This window comes from Brienomyrus brachyistius, chromosome 13 (genome assembly GCF_023856365.1).
Source record: "Brienomyrus brachyistius isolate T26 chromosome 13, BBRACH_0.4, whole genome shotgun sequence".
NCBI classification, from domain to species: domain Eukaryota; kingdom Metazoa; phylum Chordata; class Actinopteri; order Osteoglossiformes; family Mormyridae; genus Brienomyrus; species Brienomyrus brachyistius.
In genome coordinates this window covers 18582108-18609852 of record NC_064545.1, presented here as the reverse complement: position 1 = coordinate 18609852, position 27745 = coordinate 18582108, and the positions used below count along the sequence as shown (strand labels likewise).

Here is a 27745-nt window from a genome sequence, read left to right as displayed (position 1 = left end):
GGCATAATAATACTGACCGGCCTTACATAAAATCCACACTTCAGTTGTTTACAATTCCTTACAGGTGGAGCAGGCAGACATCTTACCCTCAGAGATGGTGTTCACTATCAAGGAGCCTCCTCGGCTTGGACATGTGGTCATGTCAATGCAAAACCCAGAGAGCACAGTGTCACCCAACATGGACTACATTCACTCCTTCTCTCAGGAAGACCTGAACCAGAACAGGGTCTACTACGTCTCCTCGCTGGAGCTGGGCCAAGACAGCTTCAGTGTGGATGTCAGCAATGGCTTCACCACCTTGGATTCCCTGAGGGTTTACGTGGATATCGTCCCATCCGAAATTCCAGTGCAGGTGGTGGACCTCGTAGTTACGGAAGGAGGCAGCACGTCTCTAAATGACACTTTAAACATCTCGCACCCCTTCTATAGCTCCTCCAACATTGACTTCATTGTAGATCAGACCCCACTACACGGAAACATCCAGTTGTCTGACAACTTTAATGATTTGAGTGCCTTCACCTGGGATGAGGTGAGTCATTATAAAAGTTATTATAAAATGAAATTTGTTTTGGGGCATTAAAATAGTATTGACTACTTGTCTAGTCATAATTAATAGGGGAATAGAACATGGTACAGTAAATGGTACCTAAAACACTGTAGAGACACTCCTACCCTTGTTTTGGCAGTTGGAGGTCGTGAATTATACAAATATTTGTCTGAACTGCTCTTCTTCGACACTGGTATCCAGTAAATCACATAGAACAAGATCAGGATATATTTGTTCATCATATCCTTTGTGAATCGAGCAGCGTTCCCCAGTTCTGGTACTGGAGGTCCAGTCTGCATCAAAGTTTGCAGATTTCTCTGCTCAGACACACCTATTAAACCTGGTAAGTAGCTGATTAGGATGTGCTTCAGCAGGGAAATCTGCAGACTGTGTTACAGATTGGCCCTCCAGGATCGGAATTATGGAACCCTGGAACAGAATGGCATTTAAATTAATAACCTCTGTTATGAACAGCAAATAGCTACCTTGCGGAGAGGATAAGGCCACATTAAACAACTGTAAATAAATGTTTTGTACTTAGTGTATTTAAAAAGTACAGAAGCTGACACACCATTGGCATCTTCATTGGTTCTATCAAAACTTAATGATAGTTCAGACACTCCTAGACATGAATAGTTTGAGAAATTTTGGGAGTTCCTCTTGTCCTCCTAGACATTGGTCTTATTTGCAGTAGGAAACAATTACGATCACTCAGGCGATGTAGAAATTAGCCTCTGGAAAAATTCTGTCCGTGGCAGCACACTCTGTGACGAAGTCACCAAGAAGCTTTACGCATTTACGCATGGAAAGAGAAAGAAATAAAATAAGGGGTTGTTGTTGGAAAATTTCCCTTCGTCCAGGATGTGCCATTCGGCATAGTGGGCTCGGTTAGTCACTCCCCTGAAAACCAGCATAAGTACCCCTCTACATTCACCCTGTTTGTCTGCTTTTGGAAAGGGGTGGAAAAATTGACTCTGAACCCAGAGAGCCAGAGCCAACATAAATGGGCCCATTACGTTGCCATGACGGTGTAGGTATGCCCAGCCCTCAAACGCTTCCACAACACGTGTCACATAGACTCCACTGTTGAGTCTCAAATTCGAATATTCATCAAATAGCCTTGAATTAGCCATGTTTATCAATCTTTAAGAAAACTAACCGAACTGTTGTAATTTTGTATTCCGTTAGTGAGCATTTATTTTTCTTTTTGCTTGGGAGCCAATTCACACAGTAAATGGCGGTGTTTCTTCTGGTCGTGGCACTGTCCCTGGTTTCCGCGTTAATCCTCTCGCGGCGATATCACAGTTACCTCCTAAGCGAGAACCATGCTGGAGATAAAAGTCAAACCATTAGCCCATGCCAGGAGTGATGTACCTGAATCAAACAGCCACTCAGGTGGAACCAGGTGGCGGTAACCATCTGGACCTCAATTCCAAATCCAGGCCTTGTTTTCAGTTCTCCCAGGTAGTTAGTTTAACGATTACTGATTTTCATTGGCCAGAGGCTTCACACCGGGCTCACAGGTGAAGGAAGGCTGGAAAATCAGCAGGACTCAGAACTTGAGGACTGTGATTTGAATTGCCCCGTCCTAGCAATTATTAATTATTATTATTATTATTATTATTATTATTATTATTATTATACTATGCGTATGTGTGTGGATTTAGGTTACATATGCATTACATTGTGGGGATTAAATGTTATTTTGACGTTGTGGAGACCACCAACTCAATTTTATAAAAACCTGTGATTGCAATCAAAAAACTAATACTGTTATTTTGTTTGGTTAGTTATGGTTAAGGTCAGAGTTTAACCTTAAGGTTTTCATTATTTGGGGCTAGGCTCATGCCCATGGAAATGAATGTAGAGTCCCTATACAGGTGTGTGTGTGTGTGTGTGTGTGTGTCTGAGTGTGTGTGTGTAAAAGGTTCCAATTGCTTAAAGGTCCATGGCTTTTTTTGCTGGTTTGGATGCCCCTGTAGCTTAAGGTGAGTAACCTTGAATGAGCTGCAGGCACCGGAGGCAGAACCAAGATCTGGGCCGCATTTGAATGATGTTTTTGTGTCCGCATCAGGCGGGATGGAGAAAGCATAGTTAAGACTCCAGATGTTCATGATTACTGAAGGTTTTATTGCAACCTCCCTTCCTATGGAGCACTGCAGAACAAAATGTACAGCTAAAGGCTGTCCAAAGGCCTGTTTCGAACAGGGCTATCACTGTACAGTCACTCTTTCAACTTGCTTGCGTCGTTGCTGGTGCCCGCATGATTATTATTCAGCCAATCTTTTGCTCACCTTCCCCCAGGTGAGGAATGGCCAAGTCTACTACATACATGACGGCAGTGAGACCACCAGCGACAGATTCACGCTGCTGGCATACATATCCGAGACCAGCAGGCAGAGTCAGCCAATCGACGTAAATGTCACAGTCTCTCCTGTCAACGATGAACCACCCAGATTGATTCGCAACACAGGGCTGGAGGTCAGTACGGTGCTATTCTGCATTGCCTGTTCCCCACCTCCAGCCACAGAATGGGCCTTAGGGCTCCAAAGCTTGCTGGAGGCTGGATTTGCTGGGCTGGGGATGGGGGGTGGGGGGTGGGGGGTGGCGGGGAGAGTTTTCCCACAATCATCTGGAAACCAAGAGTATGATTCAGTGTTTCAACTCCGTCTGTGGTTACACGTATCCCCGGCAACATATATTTTTGGACACTACATGTCCATGGCTGCAATTCCACTTCTGGGGCAGCTGGCGAACTGGCCAATCAGAAGACGCTCCTAGATCCCACAAATTGTGACATAATGATATGTCTCTCGTAACCAGTGGACTGGCCCGTTTCGCAGAGGGTCTTTCGTCCTGAGGAGCACTCTGCTTTTGCGCAGGAGTTTTGTGGCCACCGATCGGGCAGGACACACAGCACAACGGTAACTCCTACAGGGCATACCCCTCCCCCCTCCCTCAGTTCCTGCCACAGCTGGCCACAGCTGGCTTCAATTAGCCCTCCTTTTACTGAATGGGTCCTTTATTCCCTGACTTCCTATCGTCTGCCGCACCGCCTGCAACACCACCAACAGCCGCACCGAAATCCCCCTCAGCTTAGGCTGCAGGGATTCCCTTTTGGGACAAAAATAGCACTCTTGTAGTTTAGGTTAACCTGCTTCTTCAGATTGAGCACATATTGTGTTCATTTGAAATGTCATATTAAAACACTGGCAGTGTAATTTATGACTTTGCTTTCTTAAAATGGTTTGAGATTGATGTCACTGATACAATGGTCACTGTCACTGGCAAATTAGAATGTCCAATTGATTTCAATTTATTTTTTTTCCGCTATTCACAGAGTCAGCAATTAAGAGGCCACCCTGCATGCAGATTTTTTCATTTGTCTGTTTACCATAAATCCCATCCACAGGTGATGGGAAAGTCAAATTAAGTGGGGTATTATTATATTACCATCCATGCAGAGGTGTGCAGTGAATCATATTCACACAGACTTATGTAGAAAAGCAAGGTAATTCATTCAGCTGCTGCTGGCCAAACTGGAGACATTATTATGATTGATACAGAACAGAAGCCCATGAACATGGCAAAAGCATCTGCCATCAATTAATAAATAAATAAAGGGACAAATAAATAAATAATCATTATAAATTCAAAGCTCATGTCACCATCTACTGGTGTAACTCAGTAACGTCTAGGTGCTGTTTTCAAAATGGCCAACAGAGGGCAGCAAAACATCAAACTCACATAAAAATATAAAATGACCAAGCACTTAGAAAACACATCGGAGTAATGATGTTACTGACATTTATGCTTACAAGCCAGGTTTTTAAGGCCTTCAGTGTTCAACTAAGGATTAAGAAAGTTAACATCAAATAATAATAAAGCGATCTCGCTTTGTCTATCTGAGGCTTGGTGCCATATATTGGATGATAGCTTCCTTCTGGTTTTATTTCTCTTGCAGGAGAGTCAATCAGGCAGTTTCTCGTGGGCCCATAACAGATAAAATAAATACAGTCCTGTTCACAAGCCCCTCCCTGTTGAGTTTTGCTATTTCGGAATCTCTTTCTGGAGATACGCTCCATTTCTCTCCATTAATGTCCCTTTCAGCACCAAGGTCATTAGAAGGCCATTAAACTAAAACCCAATGAGAGAAATCTTTCAGTGCAATGTGATCCATTTTTAGATAATGGGTCAAGCCACTGTGCATTAACCCGGAACCATCTACGAGGCAGTACCTGATACTGCTGAAAAGCAAAGTTGCTGATACGCTCGCCCTCCTTCTGTTTCTCATTTAATTGCCTGGCAATTTGCAGCTGCTTCCAGGGGAAGAAGCAGAAATCACAGCCAACATGTTGTACTCTGAAGATAAGGACACCCCCCCGGAGGAGCTGGTCTATTCCATCGAAGGTTCCTCCAGTGGCAGAGTGGCCCTGAAGGCCTCGCTGGAGGAGGACATCCGCAACTTCACGCAGGCCCAAATTATTAACAGCGAGGTCGTCTTTATCCACACAGGTAAGCCTGGGATTTTAAACAGGCAGATCAGAACTCTTTGAAAACTAAGGGTGACTCCACAAACTGACCTGAACAGCTTCTCTGGCTGATAACGAGCTGATTGGTTTCTCTAATTATATTCTTTGCATTTAGTGAACACTCTGTCATTTATGGGGATCCTGGAATTAAACGGATATTAAGAATAAGCTCCCCCCTTCATAGCTCTCATGTCAATTTCCCTTGGTTGACCCCCCAGCTTTGCCTCCAGCATCCTCTTTAATGGGAGTTGACTGAAAATGACACATAACCATTAATATGCAGTATTTTCTGACCCCAGTAGATGGTGCCGTCTGTTCATAAAAGGTTTCAAAGCATGCTCCAAAGCAAACCAACAGCACCATCTAGTGGGGATCGAAAATACTGCAAATGGTTCATGAAGCTTCATTGGGCCATCACTATTAAACATACAGGCTTCAGCTAGGCAGAAAGGTAATGTAATTTCATCCAGATTCGTAAAGCACATTGTATGCTAATTGTGTTCTGAGATGTGCAATTATGTACCTCAGGGGTTCCCAACTGGTCAATCACCAAGATGATTCTAGTCAGTCGCAAACCAACTTAAAATCCCCTCAAATGGCAAAATATATCAGGCGCCCCCGCAACCCCGTTGGCTGGTTGGACACCACTGATATACGATATCTATACTAATATATAGTTTGACTAGTTCCTGTTTAATGTTGACTGTTGTGATGCACAAATAAACTTCAAGTATGTTTTATGTTTAAAGTTTAATTTAAATCAATGTATTACTTGAATGACACATTTCTTTTTGAATAACTGTACAGCAGACAGGAACTGGGTCAGTGTCAGCGAGCTGCACTGGAACTGGATGTGATGTCACACGTGTAGCGTCACACTGTGTGTCTTCTCAGGATCCCAGTCGGGATGGTTTGGTTTCACGGTGACCGACCGAGAGCACACTTCACCCCTGTACCATTTCATTGTGAAGACCAGGGAGCTCACCATCTCCATGGAAACAGAGGGGGAGCTCTTGGTCTATCCAGGTACCACTATTTGCTCATGGCTTTGCCGAAATATATCAGTCACCAAACATGAACACCTCACGCAGGCATATGTGTCCACATGGGGAAAATTTGAGTAAATCATTGTAAGTCCAGCCATCCATCTATCCATCCATCCATCCATCCATCAACACCACTGATGTAGAGTCAGGATAAGCCTGGCGTTCCAGGAAGCCCTGGGCAAAGGGCAAGAGATTTCAGGGGACTGGATGTCATTCCATTGCAGGACACATACACTCAGTCAATAGGACATTATGGATAATGCCAATGGGCTAAATGTCATATCCTTGGACTGCTAGAGGAAAGTTGGGAAACCATATAAATTCCACAAACCTGGAGCCAGGAGGGCAGAATTTAAACCCGCTAGTCAATGAGGCCCCGGTGCTTGTCACCGAATGCAAAGCAGAAAGAGTTACAGCTAATTTATTCATCTGGGCTTTATTTTATACCTCAGCAGACAGACATGGCCAAAGAAAGCACAATATGTAGATCACAGATATGGAGAACGACATCGTAGCATTAGATGCAAGTTAATCACTGCTACAGAGGAACCGACAAACCGGTTTTGGCTAGTGGTCACCGAGCATGTGTATCCAGCACACACAATGGAAGAATACTGATCTGTGTCCTCCTTATTACAAAAAAATAACAACCATTTTTATTTATTTTAAGGCACAAGGCAGCCAATCACGAACGACATCCTGAAAGCCGTAACCAATGAGGACGGAGACGAGATCACCTACACCGTAATAGGAGGGCCTAACCTGGGGAGGCTTATCTCCAGTAATGACAGAAACCAGTTTGAGGAGATCTCCAGTTTCACCCAGTCTGAGGTGAAGACATACGTAGATAATATGTTCATCATTATACTCAAAATAGGACTTCAAGGAAACAGCAGCTGAAAAAGAAAAGCATAAAAATTTTTTGTAAAAGTTTACTGTTCCATATTAATTTGAGTTCACAAAATACTTCATGTGTAAAGGCTTCATCATAGGCTATATCAGTGGGGGGCGATGGGGACACGACAGCCCTGTGTCATGCCAGGCCCTTGTAGAAAAAGGAGAGCAATGGAGCATTAATCATTTGAAAGACGTGAGGGAGAACATGTGAATTATTACCGAGCTCTAGAAAAAACCTTTGCACTTCTGACATCACACTGCACAATGACAGCCTTCACCTAGCCTAATTAGCCTAATTTCCATGCTAATTCCCACTCTGACACGTCCTGTTCAGTGAACTATTTCGAAATTATACTCCGGCACTAGAAAGGTGGCACCACCAGCCGTTAGCACGACATCACAAGAAGGCAACCCTCACGCACTTTGATTAGCTGCTAATTAGGGTGATAGCCGCGTGTAATTCAAAGCCCCCGCATCTCCATTTTCTCCAGTGGAGGAGATCTGCTGGAGCTCCGGGGAGGAATCCAGTTAACTGCTGTTCATCAGCATGACACGCTATTCCCGCGCCACTTCTCTGTGCTGAGCCAGCCCGCTCGTGTTATACTGCCTCCGGCCAGCAGGGGGCGCCATTGCATTTGTCATTAACATGACAATAATGAGCAGGAAGGAGTCTTCATTAAGGTGGCGTTCAAACGGAAGCTGGGACAGCACAGCGTAAATTATAATAACCCATATAAAATCCCAACAAAAGCTTCATCGTAGACTTCATTATTTTTATGTACCCTTTTTAACCTTTATCATTTAAATTTGGTAGAAGATTTCCCTGCTAGTGTCAGAAGTGGAAGGGCTGTCATGTTGGTTACCTGTATGTCCTTCTTTCTAATAGTACAAATTAATATCCTGTGTTTTGTGTCGAACAATAACCTTAAGTACATTTTGGAAACCGTCAGTGCTCGCAGAAAGGCTTAATTCAGTAAAAAAAATTGCAGTTTTTTTGGTTTCATAACAAAAACCATCATTACTTTATTCATTTGTAAATATACAAAAATATGTATCACATTAGAAACCAGTAGTTTTAAATAAAACATAAAATCCATATTACATTTCAAAAGGAGCTGTTCAGAGTTAAAAAGTTCACTGGCAAGCAGTCTGATTTGGGTGCTTTTTAATTAGCAACACATTAATAAAACACCAAACACTTGTGTTTAGTATCGCTTTGGGAGCTATTGACTACAATTGCAATTAATGGCAAAATGGCAAGAACAGAACTGAATGAGTCAGTCAAAAATGGTGTGACACTTAATAAAAAGAAAATGCCTGTATAGAATAGATGCGCAGATGTTAAACACTGCTTGTCAACGGACTTTTATGAAACCCATACATTTTCAAAATTTTTACAGAACTATGCAGGTGTCCTAAGACTTTGTATGAGCGCCGTATATCTAACCTTGTATTTGCACCCACCTGAGCAGCTTTATTTTTTAGTTTTCCTGCTTGCTATTGTGTGTGATGTTCTACTATCCCACTCTGACTCCCCTCTTTGACTCGTCCCTGCTGGGACAGCTGGAGTCTGGATCTGTCTTCTATGAGCACCAGATGCCCAGCCAGCCCTTCTGGGAGGTACAGGATGCCATTCGTCTCCTGCTTTCTTCACGCCCAGCCCCAGACCTGCAGCACACCCTCCCTGTCACGGTGTCCTACGACTCGGAGGCGCGAGGCAATGTCTCACAGCTCTGGAGAAACACAGGTATAGGGTTTCTGCTATCGCTCTGCCCCCAGGTTCCCGTAATTGTCTCCTGCTCTGCTGCAAACTGTCCCGACACCCCCATCTAACTTTCGCTTCCATCCCGGCCAACTTCTTCTTTCTAACAGGCTGGCTTTCCTCTTCTGCTTATCCAGCTTCCTTGCTCTGTTTCGGAGTTCCCTCTAATATAAGCAATTGCATCATTTTGGAAATCCACAAATATTTGCACATTTCACTTTAACATTTAACAAATTTGGAAATAACTCACCCCTTTGGGGTGTATATATAGAGAATAACCCAAACTATGCTTTAAAACCTGCACGCTTTATTTCATCCACGTTTTTTGAAAAACACGCATGTTGATTGGTAAATACAAAATGAGGACAGGGTAAACTCTTGAAGAAAATCTACATTAATTAAGCTGTAAGATAGTAAGGGTTCAACTGTTTTTTACTGATTATGACGAGTTTCTTTTTTATGCAAAGTTCTGCTTTAAAAAATAATTGGACATCAAGTAGTGTTGTACGTGACCAGCCTAACTGGGCCTGCATTTCCTCATCGCTGTTTCCTGTTTTCTGTTTAAAATTGAGTACAACCCTGCCAGGAAGTACAGCTGCTTATAAACATTGCATTCAGGGGCCTAGTTAATATTTTGTCTATTTGCCTTCTCTGAAACGTGTGTTTTAAATTAAATGCAATTGCTTTATTTTTCCTTTTAGCACAAATAAATTCAGTATATCTGGTATGCATTATCCTTGTAAATAATGTTCTGTATCTGCAAAAGAGAAAGCGCTTTGGTAAATCATACAGGCTGGGGATATCTTTAAAAAAACAATCTCTCAGTATTACTTGCTTTTGAAATTTGTCAGTTTTGTTATTTATAATAATATTCACAACCTTTTTTCAGGGGTTGGACAAAAGAATGTCAATGTCAATATATTAATGTCAATGGCTCTAAGTGGCGTAGGACCAACCTTTGCCTTTAGAACAAATTCATTCATACATGTGCTGAACTGTGTGGGACATTGGGCTCCCACTTCACCCTGGTAAACAGTAAACCGCCCGTATTTGCTTTAGCAGTTTATATGGGGGTCATTGTTGTCTTTGAAAATGGGAACATTATGCAGCATGTTTGCACAGCAGAGAGAGGATTTGGCCCTTTAAAATGACCTCATATTCCTCAGCCATTATCCAATCAGGCGCAGCAATCATTGGGTGCAGTGACATGGCCACCTATACCAACAGATACTGTAGGCATTCATACATAAAGGCGTCCAGATGTTGGAAAATGGGCTCACACCATGCTCCTTATGTCTGGGTAACATTTTTTTTTTGCCTGACTTTCAATACAGGGGGTTTCTGAATGGCAGCTCTGCCGTAAATTCCAGCTTTGTGAAGCTGATTGTCAGATCTCTTGTACAGGTGCCACATATGGATAGTTGGCATTCAGCTTAATCTGACTCACATTCACGGCTGAATTTGTGATTGAAGTTTAATTCAAAGCTGAAGTTCTTTTTCATGTGTCGTTTCCATTATTTTGTCCACCTCTTTTAGAGTATGCCATCAATGTCAGCTTGCTAACATTTCCTCTAAATCATGACAGATGTGTGTCTGAATGTCATACTGGGGTATGAGAGTAAGCATGTGTTCCATGTTCTGTCCCAGGTCTCAGGATCTTACAAGGTCACAAAGATGTCATTGACACTTCCAAGCTGGATGCCTCCAATCTGCTGGCCAGTGCCCCAGAGTCTCAGAGGAGCTCTTTGGATGTTGTGTTTGAGGTGAAACAGTTCCCCATCCATGGGACACTCATCTTGAGTGGTCAGGACCTGACACGAGAGGCCCCATACTTTTTACAGGAAGATCTGGAAAGCAGGGAGCTGGAGTACTTTCACCAGGAGACCGAAGCCTCCCCCGACAGCTTCACCTTCCGTGTACGGCTCAACCCTCATGGGCGAGGCTTGCAGGCCCAGACAGAATCGTTCATAGAGGAGGCATTCAACATTTCCATCAAGCAACAGAAACTTACCCCACCAAAACTGGACCTGATACTGGAGGTTGTGCAGAGTTCTTTTGCAGTCCTCTCTGACAAATACCTCAGTATCACTGATGAAGATAAGTCACCCGAGGAGATCGTCTTCACTGTTACCAAAGGCCCCAGCAATGGCCACCTAATGAACGCAGACACCAGGAAAGATATCAAAGTGTTCACCCAAAAGGACATCAATGAAAGGAGGGTGATATTTGTTAGCGATGGCACTCTGGCCAATGGATTTATGGAGTTTACAGCTTTTGATGGCAGGTATAAAATGGAGGGGCTCTCCCTACACATTGGCATCCTGGCACGGACCCTGAAGCTCGCCAAAGCTGAGGAGATCCAGGTAAAGCAGGGGGATGATGAAACTCCGATCACAGAATCCATTTTGAAAGCAACCACAGGCGGGCCGAACCAGGAGGATGTTATTTACAAGATCACAAACAATCCCAAATACGCTGCTGTAATGGTGGACCGACAGCCTACCTCAGCTTTCACACAAAAGCAAATCAAAGAGGGGCGGGTGAGCGTCCGCTTTGTGAAATCCACATCCCCAAGGGACAGTGTGGCGCTCGTAGCCAGGAGCAAAGCGGCTAATGTCTCCACTGTTCTAAATATAACCGCAAAGCCTTTAGTGAAACTCCTTGATAACCCGGTCCTACCACGAGGCAAAACCATCTTAGTTAACCCTAGCGTTCTAGATGCCTCAGCACTGGCAAACAAAACAAGGAATGTTCCAAATTTCAAGATTATCCAGCAGCCACATGGAGCCAGGTTTGTTTGGATCGATGGGGAACAAAGACAGGAAATATACAACTTCTCCCAGAAAGATCTGGAGGAGGGACGCGTGGGCCTGGAGATTCGGAATGACACTAGAGCAGGAGACCAGGTTCGCAGCAACCAGGCCCGGTTTCTCCTCGCGGCACATGGTGTGCCACCTGCAGAGGGAACAATGGCCTTCAGGACAGCTCCCTACAATGCTTCAGCAACCTACAAAGCCATCGTTCTCAAAGATCCTCCCAACACTGTTCCACCGAGTCCAGAGCAGAGAGGAAATGGGATGTCCGCACGGAACAATCTTTGGGCCATCCTCATTCCCATTCTGATTGTCCTTCTGCTTGTCGTTCTCGCAGCCATGCTAGCATACTACCTGGTGAGGCGGAACAAGACTGGCAAGCACAATGTCCAGACGGTCTCTTCCAAGCCCAAAAATGGTGAGGCTAACCCAGAAACATTCCGGAAAACAGACCCAGCCAACAACATTCCCATGTCCAATGTGGACTCCAAAGAGCCTGACCCAGAACTATTACAGCACTGTCGAACAACAAACCCGGCTCTGAAGAAAAATCAGTACTGGGTATGAGAATCTCCAACACGCCACCCAGAGAAACACTGAATCTCTGCCATTTTCATACCTTTTAAAGCATCTTGGAATCATTCCTTACAGTGTTACAGATGTCTGACTATATCAGACTATCATGTAGCTATGCCAAGAAGATCCTTTATAATAATATTTGGTGCTTCTCCAGGCCTGTCTTGTGCACCAGTCCTCAGGTTATAAATCATTGTTGATGTATTAGTGTAAAAAAGTCATTTTTTAAAATACGAAACAGTTTGCAAACATGTGTTACGCGATTACTAGACCTCTCCGAGATTTTCACCAAGACAGAAATGTTTATAAAAGAAAATAATAATGCAGCAAAATGCTTCTGAAAGCTTTTTAAATTCTGTTTTTAACTGTCAGCTATACCCAAGTTCAGCAAACAAATGGAGTATTTTTGTGTGCTAAGAATTTACTGTTTTTAATGGGGAAAGGCTAGCGTGTACATAGCAAATGACTTCGCATTTACTCCTCAAAATATGTATGCTCTGAGGGAAAAAAATCTGACAAACTACACCTTTGAGTAGTTTTTGTTTATTTTTCTATAAATGTATTTTTTGTTTGCTTTTGGGGGCCTTGGTTTTGGGCCCCACCGACTATACGCTGCAGGTGAGTCCTGGACACCTGAAACACATCGTAGATTCACTGGACAGGCTGATGGCACTGAAATCCTCTCAGCAGAGTGTGTCTGTGTGATCGCAGGCAGGAAATGACTCAGAGGCAATTGTGGTTGAATCATACCAAGTCACTGGCTATAAGTGATGTCATTCATAGCTATAATCCCTGTAATCAAGTTGCCACAAGGTCTCGATTTCTCTGTTTTTTTAATACTTCGAGATGGTTGCTGTAGTAGTGTGAATTCAGGTCATGCCATCTCAGGCAAAGGGCTTGGCGTTCTGTGACATGTTTTAACTATTTGCCAATGCAGAGCTCTGTCAAGGTTTCTTTGCCATCATTATTTAGTCTTTTGTGCACTAAGAAATAAGCAATGAGAAAGAGGGAGAAATGAAGGAGGAACGGAGCTTATTAAGAATATAATACTGAGTATTAATCTTTCATAAATTTTAGTGGATTTTCTGTCATTCTAAGGTCAGACATTTTTGCTGTAGTTAGTGAGTGTATTGTCTTAGTGAAGTTTCTGAGTATGAAATTATTCTGTCATTAGATTCTTTAAGTGTTTTGGAGCAAAATGTGGGGAAAAGTGATGTATAAGGTTGAATTGAATTGATTTGGAAAAAAAGATTTCGCAAATATTAGAGTCATTACAGTTGGGTGGCTCAAAGCAGTGCTGAACATGTTGGCCACAGAATGGCAGCAGGAATTTCTCGGTTTTATCACGGCAGAGATTTGCTGCAGAGCTGAGTTTTGAAAGATCAGTGTCACTCCAATCTCCACATTACCGTTCAAGGTCGTAATTTGTACGAGGACAGCAAATGATCAGGGAGTCCCGACTTTCGGCTGTAGGAAATTATGTCACCTTAAAAGATATTAACCTGTTTTGGGTGTGTGGAGTTAAGTTTCATATTCTTAAGTGACTGAGGAGAAAGAAGGGCTGTTGCATAAAAGTGATAAGCCTCCACTAACCTGTCAATGGTTTTCAGTCCTTCACGTTAACAGTGTGCTTTGGTGTAGAAAACGTTGCTGGGTTATATTGGCTGTCTTTGATAGCTATGTCATTTTGGCTACTCTCTACTGTGAGGAATCCGTTTTTGCTTTTTTGTAGTTACTGCAATGCCAGACTATTTAAAATATTTAAAAGAAAGTATTCCTATATGTTTCTGTAATGAAGAATTGCATCAGTTACGGCTAGAAAGGTGCATAGTTTGTATTTGTGTAGTTGATTTTACTGATCAAGCAATATAATTAAATAGACTTTAATAATTCAGATTCTGGTTTATTCTCATCAATGAAAAAGGAAAGTTCATAATATGGTAATCATGAGAATAGGGAGAGTAAGATTTCTTTCAGTATCAGTTCATAAGACTATTTTGTAAGATATTTTTACGAGTAAGTCTCGCACAAAGTGATTCATGGTAGTTTTTCTAACAAAACAAAAAGCACAGAAAAGTCAATATTTGATGATTCAACAACCCTTTAGAAGAATAGTAGTTTCCGTTGTAAATAGTGTCGAATGAAAGTCCAAATGACAAATACAATTACAAGCATGCAAAATTCTCTTAATGATGGATGACAACTAATGAGGGAAACAGGTCATGACCCAGCTGATGGAAAAAGTGACTGAGAGGGGACCAACAGTTGGCAGTGTCAGTATCCTGAGCTATTTTGCCTGACTACATCTAGTTTATGAATGATAGTCTGAGAGTCAGCTACCCTCGAGTAGGAGGTGGATGTGTGGCTCAGGCAATTAGGTTGTCATGCTCAGAAGGTTGTTTGTTCGAATCCCATGGTCAGCAGAATAATTTTTGACGTTGGGACCTTGGATAAGACCCTTAACCCTAATTGCTCCACGCACTGTCTGACCCTGCTCTCTCAATTGTATATTGCTTTGTATAAAGGCCAAATGATTATTTTTATGAGAAAAAGGGGATTAAATCGATTCACAGATAACCAGGTCAAATTCAGAAGAGTCCAGGTGAATCTAAGGAGATTTCAGTGAGGCTGGAGATCCATGCAACTCCAAAATAAGGCATAGAAAAGCTAATGGGATTGTATCATGCAATGACTCCGCGAGCGTTTATATGTTAGGGTTATTACTACAGACGTGAAAATAGGGAGTTTGTGTGAATCTCGGGCATGAGTACCTAGGCTACTCTATAAAACAGGAGTTATGTGTAACAATACTCTGCTACCTTCTGTGGTCTCAGTCATTACTATTATGTGATAGCCAGCATCTAATGCTAAACATTATAGAGGTATATCTTCAAAATGTACTCATGCAAGCCTGCTTTAGACTTTCAAGGCAATAAAGAGTATTTATATACTATATTTGACAGTATAGGGAGAAGAATACAGGCCTAAAATTCATACATTTTAGTGCTGGTAAGATTTCTGGCAGAAGACATTCAGGGAAGTGTTTCACGGGCAGATAACAGAGCATTGCAATAAGATCTTCAAGGTAATTAATACATTTCATCATTTTTAGAAGGTTTCTGATGGAGGTTTCCTCTTCAGTTGTAGCACCAAGGTCTTTTGTTGAGATGTCGGCATCGACCAGCCACAGTTCGTGCTGAGAATGTATGTCTGAATGACTAAACAGGCAGTAACAGCATTTCTGCCTCATCAGAGTTCAGCAAAGGAGTTTCTTCTATTCTGTCCCAGTATAAATGGTGAGCAATGCGCTCAATGGCACCTGGTCTAGAAGCCTGGGGGCGGGAAGGTTCATAGAAAGTGCTGAGAGACGCCATTTCTGTGTCATGTGCCAAGCATGTTATGCTAATCATGGGACCAAAAACAGTCCAGGGAAACACAGCTCTGCAAAACTGCCCATAAAGAAGGATGGAGTGAGAGGGGCCTGCAGTTTGCTAGATCAAATGGATCCACCAGAAGCGCACAGCAGTTAGTTTATGGCACCTCATTCACAAACCCTGGCTGAGAGCTAACTGAGGTATCTCAGTAAATGACTTCCTGTATGTCCTCAGACTGCCTGAAAGTTACCACATCCATTACGCTGGGCTTGCATATTCGACATGCAGCTCCTGTCCTTTAAATTCCAAATGCCTCTGCGTACCGCATTAAAAGTCTCTTTCAATTTTTAATTACCTGCTTCACCCCAGATACCGATTACTACACTCCTTTACAAAGTTCTCTGAAGGCGGAAACAGTGTTCCTTCCAGTCACTGGTAACGTATCCACAGTTAGTCATATTTTTGTTACCAGTGACTCGTTCAATTTTTCATTAGTGTTGCTGCATGGGGGGCAGATTAAGACATAGACTATCGCAGGTTATATCTTAGGGCCCTGGCAAACATCAGAGCCCTTCCCTGCCTCAGAAAAAAATGGAACTGTTAGTTAAATTGGTAACACATGGGTGTTCATGCAGCTATCAACCTTGGGCCCCCACATAAATTAATCTGACCGATTATTTTTTTTTGTTTGCATTTTGATCATGTAACTTATCTGATTGCTTGGAAAAACAAAACCATGTATAGAGGTACAGTTATACAAAGAAATAAAGAAACAAATTGACACTATGAAGACGTCTGTGCTCGTTCTTGCGTATGTTGCAATCCTGCATTGTATGAGTCATGTTACAACTTCAGCGCTTTTTCGGAACCGAGCTGGCGATGGTATTTTCGTGCAGTACATTCACTAGGACAGCAGGTGGCGCCAGGTCGCAGAAGTGATTTTCATGCAGGGCGCTCCTCCTCTTCTGAGGTGTTCTTCAGCATTTAACAGCTCTCCCATCTGCAGTCATTCTTTCCTATGGTTTCTTCACTTTCGCAGCACATTTTGTCCCATTTCCTTTTTAGTCTCGCCTAGTGCTTCAACAGGTCAACCGTTCTGTTCTGCCTCCCTCATTGCTGCATTAAATATATGGTACTCCTCGTAATGGATGAAGCTTAGTTTAAAAAAAACTCCATTGTGTTTTTTTTTGGTAGGAAGGGCATTTGTAAATGCATCACATTTATTTTTCTTTGGAGAATTCCGCACAGTTGTGTTCTGGACATTAAAAGAGATTAACAGTTGTACAAAAGTGCATCAGCCTGGAGACCCTGCAGCCGACCAGCAGTGCCGCTCATACACCGCGTTCTATGGGCCACTGCGGGTAGTTCAGAGCTACCGCCACTCCTGTGCTGCTCTCCTTAGACTGTGGAAGGAGACCCAGAGGAAATATCATGTGCACATAGCTAAAGTCCAAGCCCGTGATCGTGAAGCCAGGGGGTGGCATTACTGACCCCCCCTTTAAACAAATAAACCCTGCTTTATTTTTATGTGAATGATATTGTAGCATTCCCTCTGGATTGATGGCCAAAAGACTTGACTGATGGTTCACGATTTATTTAAAATAAATTACCAAAAAAAAACTTAACCAACATAAGAGCTTGTGCCTTTACCGGGGTGGGGGGGGTGCTTAAGCCATTTACAGAATATCATAAAGCCACGTTCTCCCCTTAGCTTAGCTTAACACTGTTCTGGTAACGAATAAAAACCGGACGTCCCTCAAAATAAAGGGTCCCACTAACAACATGGGAAATAAAACTACTTAAGTATAAATGAATGTATATAAACGTACAAAAATAATGTTAAAAAAATATGCGCAATACGCAAATGAATGTTTTATAACATTAATTAGTTTGTCTCGTCAAACCTTGGGGTTATTTACACTCCCACCAAAATTACATGTGTTCCAAGCAATACCCACAAACACAAATAATTTTCACATCTGTATCATTTGGAAAATAAACCATTAACATCAGTGATATGTACTTAAGTAGCTTCTAATAAGACTAACTTCTGCACTGGACGTTCTAGCACTGACACCTTACCAAGGCGTTCCCCTTTCTTGTTAAGCCTCTTATCTCCTATATATATTTTACCCTTTCTTACCAGTCTATCTTTATCAGTGACAGTTTCTAAAATCCGTCCAAGTTTCCATTCACATCTGGGTAACAAGTCATCCACAAGCATCACTATATCTCTCACTTGTAAATTTCTCTTTGGCGTGTGCCAACAATGTCTTACAATAATGTTGTGGAGAAAATCCCCTTTCCAATGACTCCAAAATTGTTCCACCAGATACTGTACTCTGCGAAATCTCCTTTGTCCATAAAGGTTCTCCCTGACAAACTTCCCTGGTGGAGGTAGAGCCATGTTGGATTTCACTGTAAGTAGATGATTGGGTGTGAGTGGTTCCATACTATCATGGTTGTACAGGTCGTCCACAGTAAGTGGGCGACTGTTGACTATAGCCATGACTTCATAAAACAACATTCGCAGAGAAGTATCGTTGAGTCTGCAAGAGGCCAATGATAATGTGGAGTTCAACACGCTCCTTATGGTCTTTATCTGGCGCTCGCACACCTCCAGCGTGACAGGAGTGAGGTGCGTTGAAAAAAAAAAAATCACAATGTTTTTCGGATAGAAAGGTGATGAGTCTGGGAGTGTTAAGTTCTTGTAAAGCTTTGTTCAATTCGTTCTTTGCACCCACAAAGTTGGTTCCTTGATCACATTGGATTTGCCGATCAGCACCACGAATTGCAATGAAACATTTCAGACCATTTATAAAGGCATCAGTGGACATATCCTCTAACATTTCAATACCGGCTCGTGAGCAGAAGCAAGTGAAAAGCAAACCATATCTTTTATGCTGCTTCCTTCCCTCTTTAGTGGTAAAGGGACCAAACAGTCCGTGCCACACTATGAGAAAGGTGGGGAGGGCTCTACACCTTCCTTTGGAAGGTCACTCATCCTATGACCTTCTGGAGGTCTTCTGACTCTACAGAAAGTGACACATTGTCAGATGAAAGATGCAACTGCTCTGCTTATTCCAGGAATCCAATAGGCATTGGATCTGATTTCATTGATGGTAAAGCTCTTGCCTTGATGTTTTACTCTTTCATGATAATGACTAATTATCAGCTTAGTCAGATGATGGTTTTTTTGCTAAGATCACTGGGTGTCTAAGTTGGAGAAGGATGATCGACTGATCCTTGCTCCCACCCTGATTATGCCATCTGCATCTAAAAAGACATCTAGGTGGTGCAACTTGTGATGGTCAGGCAATTGACTTCCCTTTTTAGTAACTTTATTTCTTGTTTGTATACCTGGTTTTGGAGGTCTTTGATGATAACACGTCCTGCACTTTCCAATGCACTTACATTAGCGGGTCCATTTATTTTTCCTTTAACTCGTCGTAAAAGGCATGAAATGGCCTTAGTAGCCTGCAACCATGATGAGAACTTGGACAAGCAGTCAGCAAGATTCACTTGTTCCGTGGCCCCTGTATACAGTGTTAAATGGTGTTATTAGAGAGAGCTCCTTTACCGCAGCTCGGTGACATAAGGCGAATTCTGCGGTTGTATCAAGGTAAGGTGTTGAGCAGCCAACAATACTCCATCCTCTGTTAGCACAGCATATGGTTCATTGTCTCTACCTAGTATCACCTGTCTACGCGCCAGCGTTCTTGAACAGTTGTACCCAATTAAGAGTCCAACATCACAGCTGAGGAGGGGTGGTATCTTGTCACTTATTGCAGCAAGGTGACTCCAGCGTTTAGCAGTTTCGTGTGTTGGAATGTGATCATGATTTAGAGGTATGCAGTCTTTGGTATATGCAGGAGGGAGATCAATGTGCACCGATGAATTGTAACCCCTTACACGGAGTCCTGATACTCTCTCACTCTTCATCACCATATTCACTCCCAACATGGTGGTGAGTTTCAGCTGCACTGGGTAAGTGTCCATTTGTAATTCATTGCTCACCTCTTTGTCAATGAAAGTGCCGTCACTTTGCGTGTCTAATAAAGAATATACAAGTTGTTCCTTTGCTGGATTTTTGACAGAGGTACAATCATGGAGGTGCTATGTGACTGTTCTTGACTGGTGGCATTAAGTGACATAGCAGCTGTAGTTTCCTTACATTGCTTGTAGCTGTGGTTATATCAGGCACAGGTTGGTCTCTACTTCCATTCTTCTCATAGCTGTAATCATGAAGACTAGTGGGGTGCCCTCTCCTGCATACCTCACAGCTATGGCGACGACAGCATTCCTTTGCACAGTGACCTGGTTTTAAACAAGCATAGCTCAGCTTATTGTCCTTTACATATGTCCTTCGCTTCTCAAGAGACATTTTCATAAGATCAGGACATCTGTGGAGTTGATGTTTGTTACACTGGCATAAGATGCATGGAGCCCATACTCTGTCGTTAGTTGATGTCTCTTTATCCCTGCCAACAGTGGCTTGAGTGCTGAGAACATTAGCCTTGTTTGTTTTAGGTTCCCTTATGATTATTTTTTCCTGGTGTGAATCCACTGAGTGAAGTGCATGTAGGCAGGTGACAGGATTGCATGCAATTACTGCCTCAATTGATATGAATTTGGCAAAGTCTTGGAATGATGGGAATTTGCCACCTTCCATGAGGGCTACCATAACCCGACGATTACAGCACAATGCTACCCAGTCAGGTAGCTTCTGAATTAATTTTTGATTTTCCTTAAAGTCACTCGGTATGTCTAGGCCCTTTGCATGAGGCATAGCTTGCAGACAGGCATTTAAAAAATCAGAAAATGTTCGTAGCCCTTCGGCATCTTTGGTCCGTATTTGTGGCCATTTTGAGAGCTTCTCCCAAAATGCTCTTTGGAAGATGAATGGCTGACCATATCGCTGATTAAGCTTATTCCAAGCATCCTTGTATGCCTCATTATCAGTTCGGTAGAAAGTGCCCTCAAGACATTTATGAGCAGGACCACGAATATATTTCTTAAGGTAATACAGCTTATCTGCTGAAGAGATACCTGTTCTCTGAATGAGTGACATAAAGGATGCCTTCCATTCAATAAAATGAATTGGATCCCCATTAAACACAGCAGGCTCTGGCATTGGGAGCCTGTTAATGGCTATGCTGTTCTGAATAGCTTGAGCCAGGTAAGACACATCAGTGTTGTGTTGTGGTGTTGGTGTTGTGACATCATGCGAAGGTTGATGTCTGTCATAGGTTCTTTGTCTGTTGCAGTCAAATTTAAAGGTCTGGCCATCCATTTCATGTTTAATTTCTCTATCATAGGCTTGTACTCTGGCACAAGCAACCTCTATATGCCTTTCAGCCTGCAGATTAGGCTTGTACTCTGGCACAAGCAACCTCTATATGCCTTTCAGCCTGCAGATTTTATAATTCAGATCTCTGGCCTTTTAATTCTTTTCTATGTTGCTCGTCTAGTATTCTTATCTTTTCTTGTTGCTTTCTTTCTGCTTGGGCTATTTTATACTCCGCCTCCATTGCTGCAAGCTCTGCAGCTGCTTCTGCCCTTTTTACAGATATACTAGAGTACTCTGAGTGGTGACTGGCGACTGACTGGGAGGCAGCGCCATAACTTGAATGAGCATAGTCGGGCACTAACAGTTGATGCAGACGACGACCTTCAAGATCGACATCAAAATCTCCATCTACTGCAGAAACCTTTCGTACACAATTTTAATTATGTCATTAGTTACGGCTTCACATGCATCAATCTTGCATCTTAATTCATTAGTCGGTGTGATATGTTCCCTTATTATAAACTTTCATAAGATCATTCTTTTCCCTTTCAAGGATATATGCTATATTGGCCAGATTAGTTTCTCATATGTTTTCTTTTAATTCTTCCCTTGATTTACGTATCAGAATTTCCAATGTTCGTATAAGCTAAGCAACTGTTTTTATTTTTTACACAATTCCTCCCTTTGGTAAGCATGCATTTCTCCGCAATAACCTTTGGACGTTCAGAACGCCAAGGCAATTCTTCAACTTCCCTTATTTTACAAGTAAGTTCAGCCATTATTTTCTTTTTACTTTTAATTCTTTCTATTAATTCCAGTCTTGCGGTACCTTCTATTTCCTTTTCGAATGATAAGCTTTTACATTCCTGCATTTCATTCTCTATATTTTGTATTTGTTCTTCAATATTTGCCATATTAATACGATTCTATTCCTTACCGAATTCTTTGGCCATCGCGCCTTCCGCAACTCACTGCTGTCCTTAAGCAGTTACAGCGTGAAATTCGTCAGCAGCGCGATGTGGCGGGCGAAAGTAAAGCTGTTACTGTAGCATTCCCCTCCGGATTGATGGCCGAAAGACTTGACTGATGGTTCACGATTTATTTAAAATAACGTAACTAACGTAAGAGCTTATGCCTTTACCAGGGTGGGTGCTTAAGCCATTTACAAAACATCATAAAGCCACGTTCTCCGCTTAGCTTAGCTTAACAACGTTCTGGTAACAAACAAAAAAAAACCGGAAGTCCCTCAAAAGAAAGGGTCCCACTAACAACATGGGAAATAAAACTACTAAGTATAAATTAATGTATATAAACGTACATAGAAAAATATGCGCAATACGCAACTCAGTATGTCGCAACTCAGAACATTAATTAGTTTGTCTCGTCAAACCTTAGGGTTGTTTACTGATATGAACTGAACTTAAAACCTACTGCTGCCAGATACTGCTGGAATCTTTGGAGAGGAACTGCCTTTGTTAAAATCTTCCTGTAAAAGCAAGCCTTTGTTTGTGTAACACCCATTCAGCAAATTAAATTTGAAAGACGTTCCAAACAGCGTAAATAACACTTACTGCCGGCCGGTAGCCACAAATAATTTTCACAAGGGGGGTTCAAACTCCTAATTTTAATACCTGGCTACGATTCTACTTCCTGCAATAAGCTAGGTGAGGTGTGGGAAGCAGTGGCTAATTACTTTAACATGCTTTGATTTAACACCGTGTTCACACCCTAAAAAAGCCAGAAACTCATTTGAAGCTAAGGAGATTAGAATCCACCTCTGTCTGCAAGTTACAAAAGATAAAATCTAATTAAAATCCCCAAACCACTGCTTGAATTATTGCTATCATCCCAGACAGTGCAGCTATACGTGGGAATATTTGCACATTCCTTATGTTCAGGCTCAGAAACATTTCTGACAGATGAAAAGAAGCTTCCTTATGAAAGGATGGTACCATCACGATTCTTTGCGGTACGGAGGGTGTCCTTTGGGAGATTCACTGTGTTCAGGCATCACATTTCTTTATTGAGTGTTGGTTTGAGACCACGAAACCTTTTTTCCACATGGCCCCAAATTCCCAGTGTCATTTTACATACCTTAAACATCCCGCAGTGTGGACTTCAGGGAGCCAAGGCTTTCTTCTCTGCATCCTTCCACAGAGAAATCAGATTTGCCTAGAGGTTATATTGTTATAACATGAACGAACTGGTCATTCTTTGGCTAAAAGGTCTGCAGTTTCATCAGAACGACCACTGGAAGCATTTAAAGCCTTTGAAAATGTTGGCCACAGCCATCTCCTGATCCACACCTTTGTGAAAACTTTCCAAAAACTATTCCAAATATCTTCGTCTTGGGGCAATTTGGGCTGGACGGCTTTATTCTGGACTAATGACGGTAATTACTGTTAAACAGAAGACTGATGCTAATAAGCTTCTTGCTACATCTGGAAGGAAATATGTCACACCTGTTACTGGGGTTGAACACTTAACCAAATTATTATTATGCATTATTTTTTTAACTTGTTTGACGTGAATGTTAGTATTCATTATGAACAGAAATAACCAGATGCAATCATTCTGTCAGTCTGTAAATTCAATAAAACCTTAAAAGGCATGAAGAACTGAATGCACTGCAATCACTTTTAAGGCGACTGCAAAAAGGTCTCAGCAGTAATTTCAGTTAAGCAACAGGGAGTGTGATAAGAAGCTAAGATAGGTCTGCTTATGACGGCTGAAACTGCTAATACATGAGTAATCGTGGCTCCGATGTCCCAGTTCTAACAAGATGTTTTACTTACAATAAATTCACAGTGACAGAATCGCCTTGTAATGAGATGTAACACACAGTGTGTTAATCTTTGTGTGGGCGTGTGTTTGCATGGGAGAAAAGGAGGCGACGCACTTGACCTCAGCTCAGCGGAGTAGCATAAGCACAGAGCACACCTGTGTGCTTGAGTTGGATTACACAGAACTTTGCTTCTATACCTGACCTTTCCGTGGAAAAATAAAGGGAAATATGCGTGCAGAGCAGGACATTTTGCCCTGGGTCACTTTGCCTCGCCTTTATAAAAAAACAAACCGTTCAGGATTGCTTTTATGAGAGGGTTTTGGGAGGATTTTAAATTCACCCTCTGTTAGCCCTTGCAGAAATATCTGTGGACACTGTAACCCAGCTTTAGAGGAGATCATACTTTTGTAGTGTAGTACCACTGTAGACAGACAAAGTATTTAAAAATGTCAGTCTGGTAACGTCCACCTTAAAACCGAGCCGTCTTACGTGCCTCTCTCAGCAAGGAGAAATGTACGGTACTACAAAACAGAATAAATCACAGGCCGGGCGATTTACTGTGTGGTCAAATGACAAACTTTCTGAAGGAGGGTAAAAGTAGAGTGCAGAGCGAATGCGGTCAGTCTGCAGGATGCATGCTTTTCTGGCTGGACATAATCAGACCTCAGTAACAGGAAGTGTTGTCACAAAGACCTGCCATGACTCTCGACTTCCCCCTGACCCAGTCCCAACCACACAGTCCAGCATCCACATTTGGGTATTGCAGAACCGAGAGAGGCTGTTTGGAGAAAGAGGTACCAGCATTCTGAACTACTTTTGCCCCCTACGGACCAGGCCCAGTACTCTGCCTTGCACAATCATCCTGTCTCCTGTCCCAAATCCCTCATCAAGAGTTAACTGTGTGACTCAGACTGGCATCCACTCAAAAACCCACAGGACTCACTGCATTTCCAGTGAAAAAGGCCGCTTGTGTAAACTGTAGTCTACGTAACATATTGAAAATGTTTAATAAGATACTAGACATGAACAGAAAACTGCACATACTTTAAAAACTATTAAAGTTACCATGACTTCGAAGGGAAGGCATGACACATTCAATGCCCGTTGTGATGGGTGACCCCAGTTTAAAAGGCATGGGTCATCACGCTGGTTTCTACCGGATGTTTTTGGAGCTCATTTGAGGGAAACTAGTCCGGACAAAAGGAACCAGTGTTCTTCGCTGCCAAGCTGGGTGTGTGCCGGAGGAATGGCGATGGCCAGGGTACAGATAACGCCATTATCTCTTTGTTATCGTAGAGAAAACAAATGCAGATGTAAATATGCCCCCAGTACTTGCAGTTTGGGTATGAAAGATCCGCATTCCTGCGTAGGCTAGCCTGCCTGACAGTTTAATAACATTCAGTTGGAAAAGTCTCATGTTAATTTGTGAGGCTCTTAATTGTTTCAGTGAAATATATACATCAGTCTTAATCAGGAATTATCTAACGATACTGATCTTTACTGAGGAGTGCCCTCATGTCACGCTTGCAGGGAGATACATTGATCAAGAAGGTGGCTCACTCAAAGTTAGGCTCAGCCATTGCACAAATGTGGGAATCTTGACTGCATAATTTCTGGTAGTGGGGGACTGCATTCACGCTCCCCCCAATGTTTGGGGGCAGTGTGTGACTCAGTGGGTTAAGCCTCTGAGGCTACAATCAGAAGGTCACCAGTTTAAGTCCAGGGTTCAGCAAAGCTGTCGCATCTGTGGGCCCTTGAGCGAGGCCCTTAACCCCCCCCCCCCCCCCTTAACCAGCTCCATGGTCGCCACTGCGGCTGGTTGCCCTTTGCTGCCAAGCTCGCTGTCACCTGTCTGAGTGTCACAGAAAGCAAGATGGGGTAGGCAAAAATAGAATTTTAAGAAAGTGTCATAATTATTATGTCAAATATGGCTTTGCATGTTGCAGAGACAACATGTATTTGTATTCCCAGAATTCCATTGTCTATGACAACACTGGTCTCACCACTATCTTAAGTGTGAAGGAAGAATAATCCTCAAATCGAAAGGTCTTACATGGCGATAAGGCTTTCCATGTTTGTCTGTGTCTGTGTGTGTGTCCGTGTACTGTGGGGATCTTTGTTGTATAATAAGGTGAAATACCTTACTTTTCTTTTAAAGTTGGTTGGCATGCGATATGAAAACCATGGCTGGCTGTCAGGACAGTGTCCTGGGGTGAGGAGGATGGGGTGGAACTCATAGAGCGAGGTCTGGAAGCTTACACCCCCAGTGGGGACTAGCGGGATTTCAGGGAGCGAAGGCTTTCCACCGTGAGTGCAATGGTCCAAGATCTACAGTGTGTGGAAGACAGAGGCAGATTCGAATAGCCAGATAAACCAAATTAAACTCTGAGGCCACACTCTCTGACTTAATCAGACTTCCCTAAAGTGCTTCTTTTTTAAGCACATTAAACCAGCGATGGGAATTTAACTCTGCAGGTTTGCTTTCATTCCTATCCCCATAAGCCGAATGAAGCCTTTGCAATTCCAACCCTAAAGTCAGATGCTCAATATATACAAGAGTCACACCCACGTGATTAGAGGCTTCACATTTTGTTTCAGGAGATGCCAGGCTTATGCCACCCAATTTACATCGTCTGCTTCAACCTTTACAATAAAATTTTACGTAACCGCAATTTATAAGCTGCCGGGAGAGCTAATTTAACATTCCAGGTCAGCAGAATTAAACCATTTGCTTTGTCTCAGCCTCTGGAAGCTAGAGTGCAAAAGCCAGTTGATCTCGTGCAGATCTAGCTGACCTGGCTTTGCGCTGTGACTAATTCAAGTGCAGAGATGTCTGTGGAATGGAGAGGAATCGCCATGACAACAGGTAAGCTGGGAAAAAGGTGCTGTGAACATGGCAGGCCGCTGAGGCTGTGTGCTCTTGGGGGCAGCAGAGTGTCGAACGAGGACGTCTCCTTCCTTCAGGGATGAGGACGGGTCGACTTATGTAGGTGGCTCATTCGCCCGGAAAAGTCTCACCTCAGAGTGACAGAAAGTCCTCACAGAGACCAGCTAGGAGGGTAATCTACATCCCAACAGACCTGATGGGAAAACGCAACTGTTATTCCACTGGTCCTGACTGTTCGCACAGCTTTGACCCGAGAACTTGAAGGATTTGGATTTTTATCAATATTCTTTACATTCTTATTGTGCCTTAATGTAGAAACCAAAAGCATGAAACAATGCAAGGAAATAAATGGATTTCCTTGTCTGCGGTGAGACTGAATATGATACACAGAGCAGCTATTTTTGATTTGCTTAAATGGAAACTGGGGACATTTTGACCTTTGGTGACATTCCCATGTGAATAAAAAAACAAGCCTGAGAAACGGTGACTGGATTCCCTGCAGGTTTCTCCTGTGCCTATGGATTTGCACTTTTGCAACAGACTTTTGTGCTGTTTTTGATTCATGTAGAGATTCTCCACATACTTTCTGTCTGGAAATCTTTAAAGCTTTCTTAGTTGCTCCAATGTGGGTTTTGAATCACAGCCCAGTTTCACCAGAGACAGCTGATGTGTACCGTGATGGATTATCTGATCCTCAGGCTTTAACCCTTCTGCCCGAAGTCAAAATAAAGCTTCATTCTCTGCTTCTACTCATCCACTGGTATGTGGTTCTTGTGGCTTACTGGACACTTCAGCAGACACCATGAGGCTGGCCCTTCCAGAGTTCCTCAGAGGTTCCTGAGGAAGAAACCCGTCAGACTGCGCCTGTGGATTCTCCCTGCCAATCAGAGTGCGCCTGCTGATTCTCCCTGCCAATCAGAGTGCGCCTGTGGATTCTCCCTGCCCATCAGGGTGCGCATGCGACTGTCCCATTGATAAACAATGATGTTAGCAATGGTGGCGGTTTCCGCTACTTTATTTTCACGAATTGCACAGATTGTTAAACACCGTGAAGAGGCACAGATGGCAAACCTGAGTCATGGTTTTGGTGTTAGCTAATTACCAGAAACAACTATTTTGGTAGCAGAGGTAATCGTTTTAGGGGAAAATAAGACAAGCCTACCTAAGAATTTCCTCTGTATGCCTCCTAGAAAAGGGTTGGGAAAGGTTTCAAGCCCCGTAATCAGTTCTCGGAAA

The 27745-nt window shown here is 42.7% G+C and overlaps 2 protein-coding genes and 1 pseudogene across 3 annotated transcripts in view; 2 read left to right on the top strand and 1 right to left on the bottom strand.

Annotated features, from left to right (window-relative positions):
• The window catches only part of cspg4 (chondroitin sulfate proteoglycan 4), a 47235-nt gene extending 30902 nt beyond the window's left edge, over positions 1-16333 (top strand). The window contains exons 4-10 of the mRNA XM_048972996.1: positions 65-529; positions 2852-3028; positions 4864-5062; positions 5974-6105; positions 6796-6956; positions 8586-8769; positions 10432-16333. Of these exons, the coding sequence (XP_048828953.1) occupies positions 65-529; positions 2852-3028; positions 4864-5062; positions 5974-6105; positions 6796-6956; positions 8586-8769; positions 10432-12164 (3051 nt within the window). The 3' untranslated portion in view covers positions 12165-16333. The remainder of the gene's footprint in view (positions 1-64; positions 530-2851; positions 3029-4863; positions 5063-5973; positions 6106-6795; positions 6957-8585; positions 8770-10431) is intronic.
• Positions 15159-27172, bottom strand: LOC125706340 (uncharacterized). Of its 2 annotated transcripts, XM_048973004.1 has the most exons (3): positions 26641-27172; positions 20941-23009; positions 15159-20888 (listed from the first exon to the last, which is right to left on the bottom strand). In XM_048973004.1, exon 3 carries the CDS (start codon positions 20838-20840, stop codon positions 19653-19655), a length of 1188 nt encoding a protein of 395 aa, XP_048828961.1. In that variant the 5' UTR covers positions 20841-20888; positions 20941-23009; positions 26641-27172; the 3' UTR covers positions 15159-19652. The 2 variants fall into 2 exon arrangements, with proteins under 2 accessions (XP_048828961.1, XP_048828960.1); XM_048973003.1 differs by lacking the exon at positions 26641-27172 and having other exon boundaries at positions 20941-25378.
• Positions 25143-25270, top strand: LOC125706916 (U1 spliceosomal RNA; annotated as a pseudogene).
• Positions 27173-27745: the final 573 nt, after the last annotated feature.

Excerpts from the sequence above, each read along its gene's own strand:
- LOC125706340 (XM_048973004.1), bottom strand. The coding sequence starts at position 20,840 with ATGGATGGCCAGACCTTTAAATTTGACTGCAACAGACAAAGAACCTAT.